Source organism: Hoplias malabaricus, chromosome 1 (genome assembly GCF_029633855.1).
Source record: "Hoplias malabaricus isolate fHopMal1 chromosome 1, fHopMal1.hap1, whole genome shotgun sequence".
In the NCBI taxonomy this organism is placed as follows: domain Eukaryota; kingdom Metazoa; phylum Chordata; class Actinopteri; order Characiformes; family Erythrinidae; genus Hoplias; species Hoplias malabaricus.
In genome coordinates, this window is record NC_089800.1 from 59,228,809 (window position 1) to 59,246,988 (window position 18,180).

At 38.5% G+C, this 18,180-nt stretch overlaps 1 protein-coding gene across 1 annotated transcript; it reads right to left on the reverse strand.

Annotated features, from left to right (window-relative positions):
* Positions 1 to 86: 86 nt before the first annotated feature.
* vsnl1b (visinin-like 1b) lies at positions 87 to 11,829 on the reverse strand. Its single transcript, XM_066668764.1, has 4 exons — positions 11,534 to 11,829; positions 6,523 to 6,689; positions 4,633 to 4,848; positions 87 to 2,166 (listed from the first exon to the last, which is right to left on the reverse strand). The coding sequence occupies exons 2-4, from the start codon at positions 6,682 to 6,684 to the stop codon at positions 1,969 to 1,971; spliced, it is 576 nt and encodes a 191-aa protein (XP_066524861.1). The 5' UTR covers positions 6,685 to 6,689; positions 11,534 to 11,829; the 3' UTR covers positions 87 to 1,968.
* Positions 11,830 to 18,180: the final 6,351 nt, after the last annotated feature.

Below are 18,180 nucleotides of genomic sequence, written 5' to 3' on the forward strand. Positions count from 1 at the left end.
GTGTCACTCGAGCACATGCGTGTTACAAATTGCTGCATGGTATCAGTGTTCTCTGTCAAGCATCACACAGCCAAACACGCACCATATGTTCTGAAAACAGCCCATAGACAGTTTATTGATTTGAATTACCATGTTGTCAGTGCAACGTTACATACTGATTTGAAGACATGCCACAAATAAAACACAAACATCATATTACACAATCAAATGACTTTAAATTTGGTATTTCATCTCCATGTTAGGTACAAATATTTACATGGCAAAGATATACATCTGCAGTTTTGGGATTTTACAAACACGTGATTACTTTCTACAAGGAGGGCTTTGGAGAAAAACAAAAACTCTGCAGCATCCTGAGCCTTTATTGGACATGCAGTGGCTTGATGCTTTTATTTGTGGAAGGCAATAAACAGCGACATTGTATTATCCTATTTGGATTAACAGATATTTGAAGGGATATATTAGTGGCACTATTCACTCTTAATAATACTGGGTTGTTTAGCTTTTAAGAGAACTCTGCTTGGAAGGAGATAGGACCATCTTTTAGATGTTTTGATATAAAGAATTGTTCTACCTACCACTAGAAGTTTTCAAAAATACTTTTCTTGGGAGCATTTCACAGACTCTTAACTAAGAGAATGTGGAGAGTAAGAATGTTTGCTTCAATTGGTTAAATTAAGTTGTGGCTCAAAGCTCTTGCAAACCCCTCTTCACTTTCCATTAAAGATGCAATAAATTACTGTATAAACAGTGGTTATTTAAATGTCACAGACTTGTGTAGAAATATTTTACAAAAACACTTCAATAAAAACTTACCACATTTAGACTGAGGTTGTATACTAAACACATTTGTAGCAGATTGCTTTTCAATTACAAGCTGGAGGGGTGTTATTGAAGTCCTCCAAGGAAAGAAAGGACATGATAAATTGCTTTTTTTTTTTTTTCAAAATGGATTATTTAACCAAATCTACAGGCATCCATACATGCACACTGTGATATGATTCATACAGGAAAAAAAAAAAAAAAAGGAATGAGGAAATATGGCATTTGTGTGACATTTGTTGAAAAAGCCTGTGATCCGGTTTGACTTATCAGCTCACAACTGCAACAGTACTAAACAACGTATGGCACAGGTGATCTAACCTTTTGTCACTGCAGAGAACAAGCCAATATGAGAGTCAAATAAATGCTAAATGTGTCCAAGACAAGAGCCACAACGTTGTTGTCCTTACTGATAACTTCTACAAATACACACTGTAAGTTTTTCGTTATCGTTATTATTATTATTTTTGGGGAGAGGACATGCACCCAAGGGAAGAAGGTATCTAATGGGCAAGTGAATCACAAATGTAAATCTCACACATCATTAGTATTGATACTGATATCATTGATAAGGCCTCCTTATATTATTTGCCAAGGTTGCCAAAAGAAGAGATAGGAGCGATTAGGCTTTACACTTAGGACATGCATGCAAATAACTTACATTTATAATCAAGTACAAGCACATTTTGGGAGGTAGGCTAAATTAACCCCTCTACCCTCCTTGCTGTTTAAGATCAAAGTTGAACATACTGTTTTAATAGAAATTGTTACATTTAGTGTGACGTTTTGCTTTTAATACCTGAACCACCGTACGAAATACAGTAGCTATTGTGGTAAATATGATCTTTAAGTATCATTGCTATAAATGAAATAGCCTACTGTGGAGCACTTCACTGACTAACAATGAATGGAAGGATGAAAACAATTGGACTTATTTTGCACACCTTACATTGTTGCAGGTTTGAAATTAAATGTATATTCTTAATTCTTAGCATTTGACATTCCATGCATACTAGTTTTTCAACCACAAGAAGCAAGTTCATCTGAGCAGTCCAAATAAATTTTGTGTTAATCTTGTGGAACTGGCTGAACATGAATAAAACATTACAACATATTCAGTCCCGGAGCATGCTGGCATGCACACCCTCACTTCTGCATGTCACACTGCAAGAGCAGTACAATAGACGGGTCACTCTTTGCTGCCTCTTTAAACTCATCCAGCGTGATCTGGTCATCGTTGTTCTTATCCATCTTACTAAAGATCCGATCCACCCTCTGCTCTGGTGTCAGGCCATCCTCATTCATCTTCATCATGATCACAGTGCCAACCATTTTGTAAATAGCCTTTAAAGACAGGGAACAAACATGTCCTTTCTGAGTATTCAGTAACTATAATAAAGGGCTTAAGAGTTCTTGGTCATTTAAACAGTAATTCCTTTGCTTTTTCATTCAAGTACAGTTCAATCTAAGACCGAAACCTTTATCATTAAGTCTGTTACAAACACAGTCATACACTACTTTATTTGCTTTGGGTTACATTATGGTTATTGCATGTTTTTTTTATTTGCAGATGAATGTAGAAGGAAGCACAGCAGTTAACTTCAGTGAAGGATGCTCGGATAGCTGAATATTTTATTGTAACTTGGAACTTACTTTATTAGAGTGATGACAAATTCTCAAACATAAATGACATGCCAGATAAGGAGGACAAAAACATAAGAGCTTAAGTTAGCAAGGCAGTTTTCTGGCTAAAACATCCATTTAATAAATTTAGAATTTGTATAATTTTGCTTGCAAAATACTAATCCTTTTATTTATTACCCACTGTAAATTAGTGGGTAGTTTAGCATAGAGAATTGACTGTAACCATAGTGTTTCCCAGTCATTGTATGCTGTACTAATTAGTATTATAATGAGGGGCCACTCATAAAAACATGGAAACAATATTCAGTCTTTAACTGATACAATTCTATATTTCAGATCCCAGTATATTAACAAATTCTTTAATTTTATATTATCTGTTTAGAGGAATTGTGCAAAATATGTGGTTGACAATTCATATGCACTTTTATTTCAAACAAAAAGCTTGGATGTCTATAAATTGGCATTAAAGCTTCAGTGTGAACTGTGCCATCTCCCATCCTGGCCAAGGGAGAATGTGGTTGGTCAGTTTCATGAATGATGTTGGGAGTAATCAGAAAATTTTGGGGTCAGACTTTTTTATGGCATGACAGTTGATAAAGCATCCATATCATACAGTTATTTGCCCTATTCTCAGAATGTTTGAAGACATAAAAACAATCCTGGGCTAAAATTGGCTCAGAAGGAGCCTTGGTCACTTCATCCATTCTAGACTGTGCCCATGTGACAAGTTGCATAAAGTGGGTTACAGAAAGGTAATCTGCAGTTTTGAGTCTATATCCTCTTCTTCTATTCATCTACTTTGGAATAAAACAAAGACATGGCGGAAAGTCTTAGTTCATCAAACCGAACAACTTATTTGTGAGACATTCAGAAGACATTGTCTATGTACCCTTTAATACATTCAAATCTGCTGCCAGACTGAAAAACACTTTAGATATATTGGATTTGTTAACACGAAAAAACTTTATATAATGTTGTAATTTCAGTTTTGAACTGAAAGGGTTGCAACCAAGCTGGCCTACTGCAATTTTTGAGTTTGTTTTTTTACAAAATAGTGCGGCATACCCTCTACTTTTGTTTTCGTCTTCTCTCAACTACAGAAGCCTAAAGGTTTAAGAAATAGAAGGTGATGTTAAAAAGTGGTCAGTGGCCATTATGTAAGCTAAGAACACGCTGAATTTTCTGGATAAAGCAGTAATTAAAACCACTCCATGTCTCTATTACTGAATTTCAAAATCTAACTGAAATTCAAAACTTTTTCTTAATATAATAAAAGGGTTATTTCAGTCGAACCATTAAAACATTTCCTTTGGTGTGATAATGGTGTGATTTGGCTAATTGGTCATTAATTATATTTGCCACCAACAGTATTTACATCACCAGTAAGGGAAATAAAATAAGTCAAATATGCTCAAGTCACAACACATCTAGGATTCTTCATTTTAGAACAAAGATGGTACAATGCAGAGCACAGATGTAACTGATGTGCATGTGGCTTCTAATTAAAGCTCAAGAAGCTGCAATATTGCAAATTGCCACTGAGAATATTGGTACACATAATCCAAAATTGGAAACAAAACATTTCAAATTTATCCTTGTGTTAGAACATATTCCTAAATAAACTGGTCACACACTTCTGTGTGATGACTTCTACGCTCCATACTTCTTCTCAAACCAGTATGGGACTTGACCCCCCACTTCGGCTCATCCCAAAAATATAGAATTGTGTTACACAGCTCACTGGTAAGGGATTTTATACTTCCAGCCCATGCTTGCCATTGACTTTAGGCTCATGTGTGACAGCTCCTGGGTGTGCCTTTGTATCCTGATGTAGGTGCCCAGTTGAACACTGTTGTCAGCAAAAGGTACAACTTAAATTGTCTACTAATGTTTGAACATAGAGTGTGTATACAAAAAAATCAGAAGTAATTTTTAATGAAACAATAATGATTGTGGAGAGCTTCAGATTCACCGATTGGATGAAACACACACAAAGGAAGAATGAAGAACATCTTGCCATGTCTAATTTCTTTAGTTATTTCATTCAGTAGAGAAAAGAGTAAAAACTGTTCAGCTGGAGCAGATAGTTACAGAACTACATTATTATCTAGATATCAAGACTGTTTAAAATAAAATAAAAAAAAAAGTAGCAAAACATCTGCCTACCTCAATAATTTCCAGCATCTCTACTCGGGTAATTTTTCCATCTCCATCTAGGTCATACATGTTGAAGGCCCAGTTAAGCTTCTGCTCAAAGCTTCCCCGTGATGTGATGGACAGGGCACAAATGAACTCTCTGAAATCGATAGTGCCGTCCCCGTTCTTGTCAAAGGTTCTGAAGGCATGCTGGGCAAATTTTGATGCATCGCCATAAGGAAAGAACTGCAAAAAAAAAAAACACAAACTTTATGACGTTTGTGATGAGCTTCAGTTTTCAATATAAATCTGATTTAAACACTCATTGTACTGCCATTATTTATCTTCCACATTGTTATTATTATAATAAAATAAAACTTATTCAGCTGCAATCCCACAAAATTATTTGAAGTAAATGGCGTCAACCTTAGCAGAAATCTGCCCACTGACCCTGTCTGATTTAAAAGATTCTTCAAAGTAGCAGTGGGTAAAGGGCCACCTTGGCCTAATGGTTAGAAGACCGGGCTTGGTACCGAAGGTTGGTATCGGAAGGTTGCCTGTTCGATCCCCAGGACCAGCTGTAGCATCCAAGGCTGAACTGCCCTTGAGCAAGTACTGAACCCCTAAATGCTCCCCAGGCACCAGGGATGGCTGAACTCTCCCCCCCCACCTCCTGCTCTGGGTGTGTGTTCAACGCCCCAAGTGAACTTGTGTGTGCGCAACACACATTTTGTTGTATGCTGTACAATGACAAATAATTGCACATTATTAAATTATTACATAAAAGTAAATATATTTACACTATTCCCCTAAATGTGGCTACTACAATAACAGTCCATGACATCCCAAAATATTCTGAATGACATAGGTAGCTATTATAAGCAAAGAATTATAGATGTAATAATGTTACATATTAACTTGATAAATATATGCAATGAAATGATAAATAAATTATTGCAATTATGCATTTACATGTTATATGCCATTGAAGGGGTGGGCTAAAGTGTGTGAATTTGATTTTTCAGGCAATCACTTCTTAGAGAAAACATCAATATCCAGAATGAACTGAGACGGAAAGACTATGGAGCTCTACTGAATACACAAGATGCTATTTACATCCACGCTCAGGTTTACATATGAACAAAGCCTCAAGCACAGTTCACTAACCTTGCTCGTCATTAGTTGCACTGAGAATTATTGTGAAAATAACACAAATGACAACTGAATTACACTTGCATGCAGCAGAGTGAAAGCTTTTATATAATCATATATATACTTTAATAATATTTATAATAATCTATGCAAAGCCTAAATAGTAGGAAATGGAGATATAACAAATCAAATATATTTACTACAGAATCATGCTGATATTTCTAAATGCCACTGCATGCTTTAAGAATCTCAGTAAACAAACCCAAGCAGCATAGCATGAGTAATCCTGTCAGAAGCACGCCTCATGGCCCCACAATATGGTAGGCCATGCAAAACAGCACATCATAAAATTCCCCCTATAAAGATCCCACTGATTTCTTATGTGTTGTGCAAAAAGGAGCTAGGTCTAAATAATATTAAATATTTAATCACTTTGCATCTCCATAATTGAAACTTTGTCAACTTAATTATTCATTCTCAATGCTATTTCTGTTATTTTACAGTATTCTAGAGCTCAGTTTATGTTCAGGCAACTGCTCCATTTTACAGCTGAATCCAGACTGGGCTTTCCCCACTTTTGAACTGCGCCACTATTTTATTAGGTCACACTGTGGACATGCTCATTCTGATTAGATTGTGGGCTTCACTCCTATCCTGGCTTTTAAATGACTGCTGGCTCCAAACAGAAACATACATAAATTATTAAAGAAAAGAAATCCTTTATGACAAATATCTGAGGATTTTATCAAACCATTAAAATTTACTCACCTTGACATAGAGCTGCTGGAACTCATCCAGGTTTAGCTTTCCGCTGGGGCAGTCTTTCAGGAACCCCTTGTACCACTGCTTGAGCTCATGTTCATTAAACTCTGTGTTCTTCACCAGGTCCTCCATCACCTCAGGAGTTAGCTTGCTGTTTTGTTTCCCCATGGTCTCTGCAGAAATAAAGAAATATTTTTAGCCACATTAAGTCTCACAACACAGATCCAATGGGGATAAGTAACACATCTTAAATTTAACCTTATTTAAAGTCATTCCTAGAAGAGGTATTTAAAGAATTTCCTGCTAGGGTTTCCCAATAAAATATATTTTCCATTTCTGAAATAGTTAACCATGTTCAGGGAAGTCCATTATGAAGCAGTGGGGCTGATAAATTAATGGCACACAGAGGAAATAAAATAAATTATCTGATGTCCCTCCTGCTGCATTACAGAAAGCCCCAACGACCAACAGCACATTGCACAATTAATCAATAATGCATCAGCTTAGATTTAGTGTACACTTTACACTTCTGATACATTAGGAACATACAGATTGATTGCACTATGCCAGTATGCAGGACAAAATTACTAAACGTGTTTACTGACAATGTTCCTGCAACCTCTTTTATTGATATTGAGTATGACATGTAAACATACAAGAGTCAAAACAAATGTCCTGATCATTAATGGCATGAATATCCAGTTGACAATCACTTGACACAGGTGCTTAACATAACCAGATAAAATCTGACATCAGATGCCACCAGTCCATTAAAGAGCAGATGATAATGTTATTATTGATACGACTTTGCCTAGAAAAATCTTTGCCTAGTTATTTGGATAGAACAGTCATCATAACGTGATGTACTGGAAATAAGCTTGTGTTTACCATGGGTTTATTTTGCAACCTCAGTGTGAGCTTTGAGTTCAAAAAAGTTTAATAAAATATGGGCCAAAAATGGCCATCTGGTTTTAGAGAATGGTTTCAGAATCATCCATAAAAATTCCTGTCTGGGTTCCCAAGTGGTACAGTGGCCTTAGCTTTGGCTCTATCATTGGGAGATCGCCCATTTGATCCCAGTGATGCTTTAGCCTGGAGCTGGAGAGCACTATGGCCTCACTCGCTGGATGCAAGTAAGCAGGGGGGCTGTTAACTTACATAGCAAATCTGGACATTCAGCATTCTTCTCTGAGGTGTTGCATTGTGTTTGCAACAGAACAAACGGTAGGTAGCTTCACATGTCTTGCCTTTGAGGAAGTATGTGCTTGCTCTTGCACTCAGTATTTTGTGGCACTGTGTGTCCGAGCTAATGAGTGTAAATGGCAATGTCTATATTTGGGAGAAAACTGGGTAAAAATAATAAGCACATAATTAAATAAATAGGGTGGCACAGTGGTGCAGCAGGTAGTGTCACAGTCACACAGCTCCAGGGACCTGGAGGTTGTGGATTCGAGCCCCACGCCGGGTGAGGAATTTAGTGTGTTCTCCCTGTGCCTGCGTGGATTTCCTCTGCGTACTCCGGTTTCCTCCCATGGTCCAAAATCACATATTGGTAGGTGGATTGGCGACTCAACAGTGTCCGTAGGTGTGAGTGTGTGAGTGAATATGTGAGTGTGTGTCGCCATGTGAAGGACTGGTGCCCCCTCCAGGGTGTGTTTCCGCCTTACACCCAATGATTCCAGGTAGACTCTGGACCCACGCGACCCTGAACTGGATAAGCGCTTACAGATAATGAATGAATGAATGAATAATGTTGTTAGTGATTATTATTAGAAGTAGTAGTAGTTGTAAAGGTACTGCTTGTTTATAGATGCCCCATATAAAATAAAAATTGTGGGCCAATGCTAATATCTGATATTTATTTAAGACTGAAGTTAAATCAACCTATCAGTTTAGTCAGCATGATAAGAATATTTTAAATATGTTTTGATATTGGTATGTTTTTATCATCTTACATCACAACTTTTATTTAAAAATGCATGGCTTTAGTTTTAAAGTTAAAGACTCTATTTTCTTTGTCTCTGACATGGTAATGACAGCTTAATTGTCTGTACAGTGGTGAAGTCACAAGTCTCTTCATTCTAAAACATGCTCACGACTGGACATTACCATGTCACTCTAAACCATGCACATGAAAATTTGTGCAATGTGAAATTGTGAATAAGTGACATTATCCAACCATGCCATGTTCACCATGAATGATGCTGAAACTGCTCCATGCTTTAATATTTTAAAGGATGTTAAGACTGCAGTTCCTTTCATATTAGTATCCTTGACAAAACTGTCCTTTTCAGTATGTTCAAAATTCAGCTGCTACAATTTTATCTCACTCCAAAGAGTCAATTCACATAAAGCCAATCTTGTTTCACTTACACTGGCAGTTCAAACTCCTGTAAACATACAAGGAGGTCTTCTGCCTGTCCCAGAATTCAGATTAGTCACTGCTGGGGTCACATACTTTAGAGTCATGACAGTCACTCTGTCTCTGTTCTTAATACCTCTCCTTTAAAGCGCTGCCTAGTCTCCTCATAGGTTGTTGTAAAGCAACCTTGGTTATGAGAGACACTAAATTAAACATTATTTTAAATATCATTTCTATCATCAGCATCATTATTATTATTATTATTACTAATTTATTCACTGTCTTTAACCACTTATCAACTTCACGCTCGCGGTTGGTTTGGAGCCTAGCTGGAATCACTGGACCCAAAATAGGAACACACCCTGGAGAGGCACCACACACCCACACGTTCATTGCCAGTCCACCTACCAGTGTGTGTTTTTGGACTGTGGGAGAAAACCAGAGCACCCGGAGGAATCCCCCACAAACATCGGGAGTATTATTATGATTATCATTATTGCTATGATTATTAATTATATTATTTTTATTATCTTAAGAGCTGGAATACTGCCTGCATTATCAACAACAATATATTGAATTAAGTGGGAATAGTAAATCTTATAACATAAGCTTGTTAAATGAATATGGAGCAGCCAGACCAACCACACGCAACTAAAATCACAGGAAGTATGAATATGACAACACAACCATGACTACAGTATCTAGCAGCATAGCACACACTGTTCAGTGTTTAGTCTCAGGCTAATAAAATAATATTCTGCCATTCTGGCTAAGCTGCAAAAGAAATAAAAGACATCTTTTATCCTATTTTTCCTTTAACTTAAGTATGAAATTAGAGCACAGATGTTTATGCTGATCTTCTGTTGGTCTGGTGCTGGTGTTGCTGGTCACCCAGTGTGGTCAACAAATAAACTATATGGCTAAAACTCAGTGAACAATTGTTAATACAACATTTTGCTGTTCTGATAACTAGCGTACTGCTATGGAAGTTGTCCCTCCTTTCTGTAGCAAATGTTTCTTTTCTTCTGGGACGACAGATGTTGGAGCATTTCTTTGATGACCTGAGTGCATTATGCCACAGGATCTTTAGTGAGGTCAGGTACTGCTGTTGGATGATTAGTTCCGGATTACAAAGCCCACTTCAACTCATCTTAAAGATGGTGGATGCTCCATTACTCCAGAGAATGCAATCCCACTCCTCCACACTCCAATGCTGACTGTGCTTTATTTCGCTCTTGTACATGCTTGAATTTGGCCATGTGCTCCCAAGGGGGGACATTTCATCTGATGCTTTTCTATGGAGAGGTACAGGAACTGTGCTTACACAATTGAATATCTATGTCCACAGTGCGGCATGAATTCACTAATTATGAGGGATGTCTACATTCTTCCCAAATTGTTCACCATGTCATAGCAAGATTTCAAGATTCTGCCTTTAACTGTATTCAAATGGACAATCATGGTCTCTTGATCAGCGGAACCAAATAACTTACAAGTCAAAAACTCTGTGCCCCGTCTCTGTGTCCGTCAGACCACACTAAACCGTCATTGTATCATCTTTTTTCTCTGGTCTTAAAGCACATTCACACCGGGGCATGTTGTAATGTTGTAATGTGTGCAGAGACGAGGGGGAGGGGGGGTCTCGAGGTTCCCCTCAGCTCCCCTTGGCTGTTCTGCAGACTGTGGCTAGTGCACTGCGCACCCGCAGCCACAGCGGCGAGGGCTTTTCTGTAATAACGGCGGCTAATTAAAGAGACGAGAGAACCGTTATTTAATCAGGCCGCACCGTTAACTAACCGCCCGGGCCGTTATGTAAGTGCGCGGAGAGCTCCTCCGAGCTCCAGCCCTTCACTGAATGACCTTGAGAGATACAGGGAGAGAAAGAGAGAGGGAAAGGCGCTGGAGACTAGCTTCCATTGCGGTGTTGCATTCAGAGTCACACACGGCTGCTCGACGCAGTGAAGATCAAATGGAGTAAACGGTGCTTTTGCCGAGGGTCGGCGGGTTTTTCAGTGCCTCGGCGAGGTGTCATAGCCTGTTGTTAGCTTATCATTCTCCACAAGGTCTAACGCGAATATAAACGAACAGGACACTCATGTAAACACGAAACAGGCCATTTATAGCCACATATATATCACCACACAGGTAGTCTTACATTTTGAAAAAAGAGTATACAACATAAACAAATGTTGGTGTTGGTCGTTCTCTGCAGAGCCCAAACAGACGCAGTCATATTTTGTCTGTACCGGAGTGTCTGCCATCCAGCCTCTAATGCAAAATAGAACCCCCCACCCCCCACTAAAAATAAATAAATAAGCTAAAATAAGAACTATGCGGACGGAGAGGCACGAGTGGCAAAAACAGTCCCTCTCAAGGGGACTTTAATAGCTAATTTACTTTGTCTTAAAATCCACATAAATCAGCCTCTCAGTCCTCCCCCTCCCCTTCATACATAAACACGCATGCATGCAGTGGGCGCTGAAAACAGGCCATGCACCGCGGTGCTCGTCATGTGTGTGCGAAAAAAGCCTCGTTCATTCATCCGTTCATTCCCGCTGATTTTTTTTCTGCAGGGAAGAAAACAAACAATGAACAAACCAAACCAATACTCTTTCTCAATTTTACCTCAGTTTCGTGTTCGCTATCGCCTCTTACCTTGCAGGAGTTTGGGAGAGGCTGCTGGGGAGCGTGTGCGCGTCGGTGCTGAATGAAATCGTTCACGAGCCTGAAATCACGCAAAGCCGAGCCCCCCTTTAGTGAACGATTTTACAACAGCAACAACGTGCCCGGACAACTGCTCTTCTCTCCACTCCTGTCTTGTCCTCTGATATTTGGCTGTTTTTAGGCACTCCTCGGCTCCTCGGAGATGGCTCTCCTCTCCGGCTCCTCGGAGATTCTCTCTCTCTCTCTCTCTCTCTCTCTCTCTCTCTCTCTGCAGCTCTTGGCTCGATGGAGTTTGCGCACACGGCACGTCTCCTTCTCACGGTTCCTGGTGTTATGCGCGCTTGCAGTGCCAAGGCACGCTGGGCTGTGCTGGGGGGTGGTTATGGTACATGGCAAGGAACCAAAAAAAGTGATATTAAGAAATATATTTGCACTACATATTTCTAAAAGATAGCAACTGATTCAGCCCTTTCAAGATGCACACACTGCTGGCCCAGCCCATCAATGCACAGCCAATCAATACAATTTGTATAAGCTCCTTCTCCATATACAGGCGCTGTCAATACAACAGAACAATCAGGAGCAGCCACGTATGACTGTCCACCACGTCTAATGGAAAGCACAAGCTAGAGAACATAAAACCCTCCAGGATTGGAGCAGAGAAAAAGTGAAACTGCATTGTCTGAAGTGATGGAGCACTATTCAATAACTTTGGAAGGAACTGGAGGGCATGAATGTAGTGCAATAATTTGAGGGGCATATAATATAGGTGTACCATATGACCAAATCCTACCACTCTCAGCTATAAACTATACTTTAAGGTGTAATTGCTGACACCATTAAAGCTGCACATAAGCCTAAGGTCAACGTGCCCTAATGGCAAATATAGGGGACCATAAAGGGGAATGAATACACCCAAGCATCATATATTGCAGCACTGATACAGCAGCACCGCTGGTGTTTTTAAAGAAACACAAGGTAACATTTGGTAGTTTGCTCCTAGGCTTCCTCTACAGTAGCAGAGCGTAATTTACGTTTACAGCACTGTCCTAAAATCTAGGGGGAGGGAGGGGCATGGTTTCCTACCCTCCTCCAAACATTATGTTTGGCGTGTAGTGCAGTTTCTGCAGTGCTGAGCTCAGAGTAGCAATGACAGGGGCACTGTTCTCTCTAATACTCCTCAGTGAATCATCACAATGGTTTTGAAGCTATAAGTTGAATTTAAAATACTACCTGGTGTTCATTTAAACGCTGTGTCCACTCACTGTCCACTCTCTACACAGCTACTGCGTCGGTCCACTTTGTAGATGTAAATTCAGAGACAATAGCTCATCTATTGCTGCACAGTTTGTGTTGTCCGTCCTCTAGTCCTTAATCAGCGTTAACTGGACACTCCACACAGAATTGTATTTTTGATTGGTGGACTATTTTCAGTCCAGCAGTGAAACTGAGGGTTTTGAAAACACACTAACACACCACCACCACCACAGCATTGTCACTGCAGTGCTGAGAATGATCCATCATCCAAATATGCTCTGTGGTGGCCCTGTGAGGGTCCTGACCATGTGAAAGGGGACAGAAAGACTGCAGTTTGTGATTTTAGAACTACACATGTGTGGACAGTGGAAGTGAGAGAATGGTAAGTGAGTGTAGAAAAAAAGAGGTGGTCATAATATTCAAATATAACTCTGTATATACCATGTCTTGTGTTTGGAACACAATACACTAATTCATTTCAGTTTCTCAACTCTATAGAAAAAGAAAAATATTGGCAATACAACAGGACCTTCAGCTGCAAAGGGTTCACAAGGGTCATTATGCCCAATGCCCAATGCAGGCAAGTTCTCACAGAACGTTGTCAACACCTTGTCTAAGCAGAGGCTATTTTATGTTGTGGCCATACAGTTTGTCCGTTCAGAAGAAATATCTGCAGAGGGTATCTGCAGACTTTAGGACATTTTGGCAATTAAAGTGAATATTAAATAGTGCCAGTGTATCCTACCTTTACTCCAACCAACTAACTGATGAGACTAATGGGTTTTAATTACAATTGCTTATTGTTTACCTGCCTCTCACTCTATTTGCTTCATACAGCTATTTATACTTGGAAATAAATATAAAACATCCAGACCTAGTACAGTACCTGTTTCTGTCTCTAATCATTTCAGGTTTGCATGAATTCCAGTGTTAATAAAAAAAGGGACATTTTAAAACTATGTTCTATGGAGTGGAGGCATTATTATTTAGAATTAAATTTCAACATGATTAAATATTATGTATGTTATTATAATCTTTAAAAAAATTAATAAGCATCACTTTTAGATATAGCCAAAGAAGGTTTAAAAAAGCTAAAAACAAACCCTACACACATTGAAAAAGTAAGAGATAAAAAAAAAAAGATTCAGCTCTTCTTGAACTTTCCTGCAGCCCCACAGAACAAAACAAACCTTGGTATCTCTTGAGTAACTTCACAGAAAAAGGAAAGATCTGTGTGACTTTATATGTGAGTCCATGTAACAAAGTTTAATGTGCAGTAGTTTGGTCCATTCATATTCATCTGTATGTTGTGAACTTTAGACATTGTAAAAACATGTTGTTTTCAAGTTATATAAAAAATGGAATATGGCAAGCACGGTTTTATCCCGCTAGTGACAAAATTATTTATGAGGAATTATGGTTTGTGTGTACATGGGATATGTGGTATGTGACGGTGGAAATGTAACAATATTTTCCAGAAAATCATATAAAATCTTGAAAACGTTATTTGAAAAACCTTAACCCATGAAATACTAGGATTATAATGTCTTAAGAAATACATCAGTATCTAATATGAATTGTTCTGTTACTACTGAGAAACTAATCTGTAAGCTTTGTATGTAGAAACTGTGCCGCTGTTTACTGTCATAGTTATTTTAATTTTTTTGAAAAGAAGTGTATCGCAGACAAAAAAAGCCACACAGAACATGGGCCAAAAATCTACTTTCTCTAAAACATAGTTTATTGGTTTATAACCATTATTGCAAAATCAACATAATTTTGAAACAATGGAATTGTATCAATACAAAACCTTGTACCTAAAAATTCCCAAACTATTCAGAGGATTTGAAACTTGATTCTGAACAGCTACATTTGCAGGGAAGTGTAGAATGTACTGTGGTAAAATTAATATTTTACTCAATTTTCTTTTTCTTAAATATTTTCATTATCTTAAATATGCAATCCATATTGGTTTACAATATAAGATATCAAAGTAGGTATGATTTGACTGCTTATCAAACTGCACATTTTCATTTATAACATCTCAAGATATTAATGCACCATGGCAATTCATAAGAAATAAAAAAATCAATTAAAAGTTAATTAAAAACGAAGTTTGCAACGTTTGATAATTGTAGTTAATCTGATCATCTGGACTCACTGGTACTGCATGAACATGCAGTCACATCAACATCTGAACAGAGCACTGATTTTCTGTTAGTGTCCTGTGGAGAGAAGAAAAAAAAACATGAAGAAATGAAACATGAAAAGTTCGTTTGCTTAAATATTACACTGAAATATCTGAACTTAATGGAGTTATTGAGACCAATGTTGGCTATCAGCATTCTTGATTAATTCTCTCAGCTTCTAAAGAACATAAGGAAGTTAAAATATTGTGTTGAAATGGACAGAAGATTATAGCAATTATGATTAATATAACATGCTAATATGATTAACAGCATACCAACACAATAACCAAATATCCAACATCTGTATCCAACATCTGAGTAAATTACATCCTAATTAACTACACTCTTCTCTGAGAAATCACTATGACTGACAGCTGCCAGCACTTTTTCCACATCTCTGTAGACCAGTCCCTATGCTTTTTGCATCATTAAACTCTCAAATGTACATTTGTCATTGTGATGGTTTACTGTGACCTTGGATTGGATAAGTGCTATTTTCAGACAATTGCTTCCTTTGCTTATCATTCAGTTGTTCAGTTTATCTACTGTAATACATGGTACCGCTCCCAAGCTAATGTGAAAGTTATTTACATTATTTTTAAAAACAGTATCATAAAAGGCAGTCATAGAGAATCACTTGTGCTATAAGAACATATCTGGAAACAATATTTATAGATGTGCAATATAACCCTACTATCCTATTCATTCATTCATTATCTGTAACCCTTATCCAATTCAGTGTTGTAGTGGGTCCAGAGCCTACCCAGAATCATTGAGCGCAAGGCAGGAACACACCCTGGAGGGGGTGCCAGTCCTTCACAGGGCAACACACACACCTACAGAGACTTTTGAGTCACCAATCCACCTACCAATGTGTGTTGGAGAAAACAGGGAGTGTGTGAAACAGGGACACGGGGAGAACACACCACACTCCTCACAGACAGTCACCCGGAGCAGGACTCGAACCCACAACCTCTAGGTCCCTGGAGTTGTGTGACTGCGACGCTACCTGCTGCGCCACTGTGCCACCCTAACTATCCTATTGCATTTCTGAAATTATGGACAGATTGCTCCTGCCGACAGAGCTTGATCATGCCCTGCACTAACTTTCTCAGAACCCGAGGAACAGTTCCTTTTACATTTTGCAATATTATAGAATAACAATTATTGAGTCTGTGATTCTCGTCACAGATTTCAACTCTACACTCATTCTGGTGGATCTAAATGCAGATTTCACTTAGTCACTTCATCTATTAAAACACTGTCTACTTTTTAAAGCTACTGCCATCAGTGCCCCAACAATCTCTCTAAAAAGTCACTAACAGTTTTACAGTTCCTCTTGCCATGTTCATTCAGATTAAAGGTCAGCAGGCATGCTCATGTCGCATAGAACACCTGCCTGGAAGCATCTACACTTGTTAGGTTTCTCCACTCAGCAAATTCTCCACTCTGATAGCAAATTGTGGCTCTTCAACCTTTAAAAACTCACATCTATAAATATTGTTTCCAGATATGTTCTTATAGCACAAGTGATTGTCTACGACTGCCTTTTGGGATACTGTTTTTAAAAATAATGTAAATAACATTCACATTAGCTTGGGAGGGGTACCAAGTATTACAGTAGATAAACTGAACAACTGAATGATAAGCAAAGGAAGCAATTGTCTGAAAATAGCGCTTATCCAATCCAAGGTCGCTGTGGGTCTGGAGCCTACCTGGAATCATTGGGCTTAAGGCAGGAACACACTCTGGAGTTCATCACCCAGTTCATCACAGGGTACCATACACTTACACATTCACTCACACACACCTAGAGACAATTTGGCATGGCCACATTAATCCACCTACAACATGTGTTTTTGGACTGTGGGAGGAAACCCACACGGACACAGAGAGAACACACCAAACTCCTCACAACCATTCACCTGCAGCAGGGCTTGAACTCTTAACCAAAGGACAGTGGAGCTGTGTGACAGTGACACTACCTGTTGCTCCTGTGTCATCCAACAAAAACATCCAATAAACACAATTAACCTTCTAATGTATAGAAAACAATAAACCCTGTAATAACTCATAATTATTTGTATTACTGACTATATAGTGAGTTGCCAGCTGCTTTTGTATGACTGGCGGTGAGGTTGTTCCTTTCTTAAGAGCACAACATCCTTCTAGTGCTGTTCATCACAAGCACATTTACAAGGGGTGGCTTTCTTATAATGACAGCTCTCAGGAGAGAGAAACAGTGGGTTTGTAGGAAGAAAGATCCAGAACACCCTAATAGAAAGCTTTATCTAAGCTCAATTTAGTTTCACATGGAAATGTATATGCTAAATATATTGCTCCTTGACTGACCCACAATCTCACATCAACCTTCCCAGAAGGTTGGAGGCTGTTACTGCCAGAAATGGTCAGAAAAGCTCCTTATTAATCTTAAAATGTATATAACCACTGATTGTGAATGATTCATTACATGTTGTTTTCTGTACTTCATGTACATTTATATCTTGTGTATAGAATGTCAAATCATCTGTTAATCAAATCCACTACACGCAAAAGTAATACAGATGTTATATATTGCATTATTTATTTGTTGTGTGTCTTTTATCTTTTATAAAACATTGAAACTCAAGAAGAAACACATGTGGGATCTCTGGTGCATTTTTCAGGAGAAAAATCTGAGAAACAAGAGACTTAGGGTGCTACTGCTCCTGTCCTCCCCCTCCCTTCCTCCTGCCCCTCTACTACCTCGGAAAAACATGAAGAAACGCAGTAGAGGAAAGGAGGAAGAGGAAAGAAGAAAACAAGCAGTAATGAGGAAAATTGGGCAGCTGAACCCTTTAAAATACAATGTTAACTACTGATATAGTGAGCCTATCAGAGTACACTCCTAATACTCCCAAGCCAATCTCAGTTGCTGCACAGAGCGAATAGAGAGAGAGAGCGAGCAATTGTTTATGTTTAAGCACCTGCTCATTGCAAAGATAGTGAACAGTATAATCTGACAATCCTTGTTGCATACGTAGTAATGGCAATATTTGACATAGATTTTTTTTTTTTTATTTGTTTATTTTTCTTTATTAAAACCAATACCACTGACAACATATGGATCCCCTATGTAGCCTGTTGCATTCAGTGATGTCACTCCAAAACCTTTAAAATACTTCTGGGTAGCATACTCTCATTTGTCCAGCA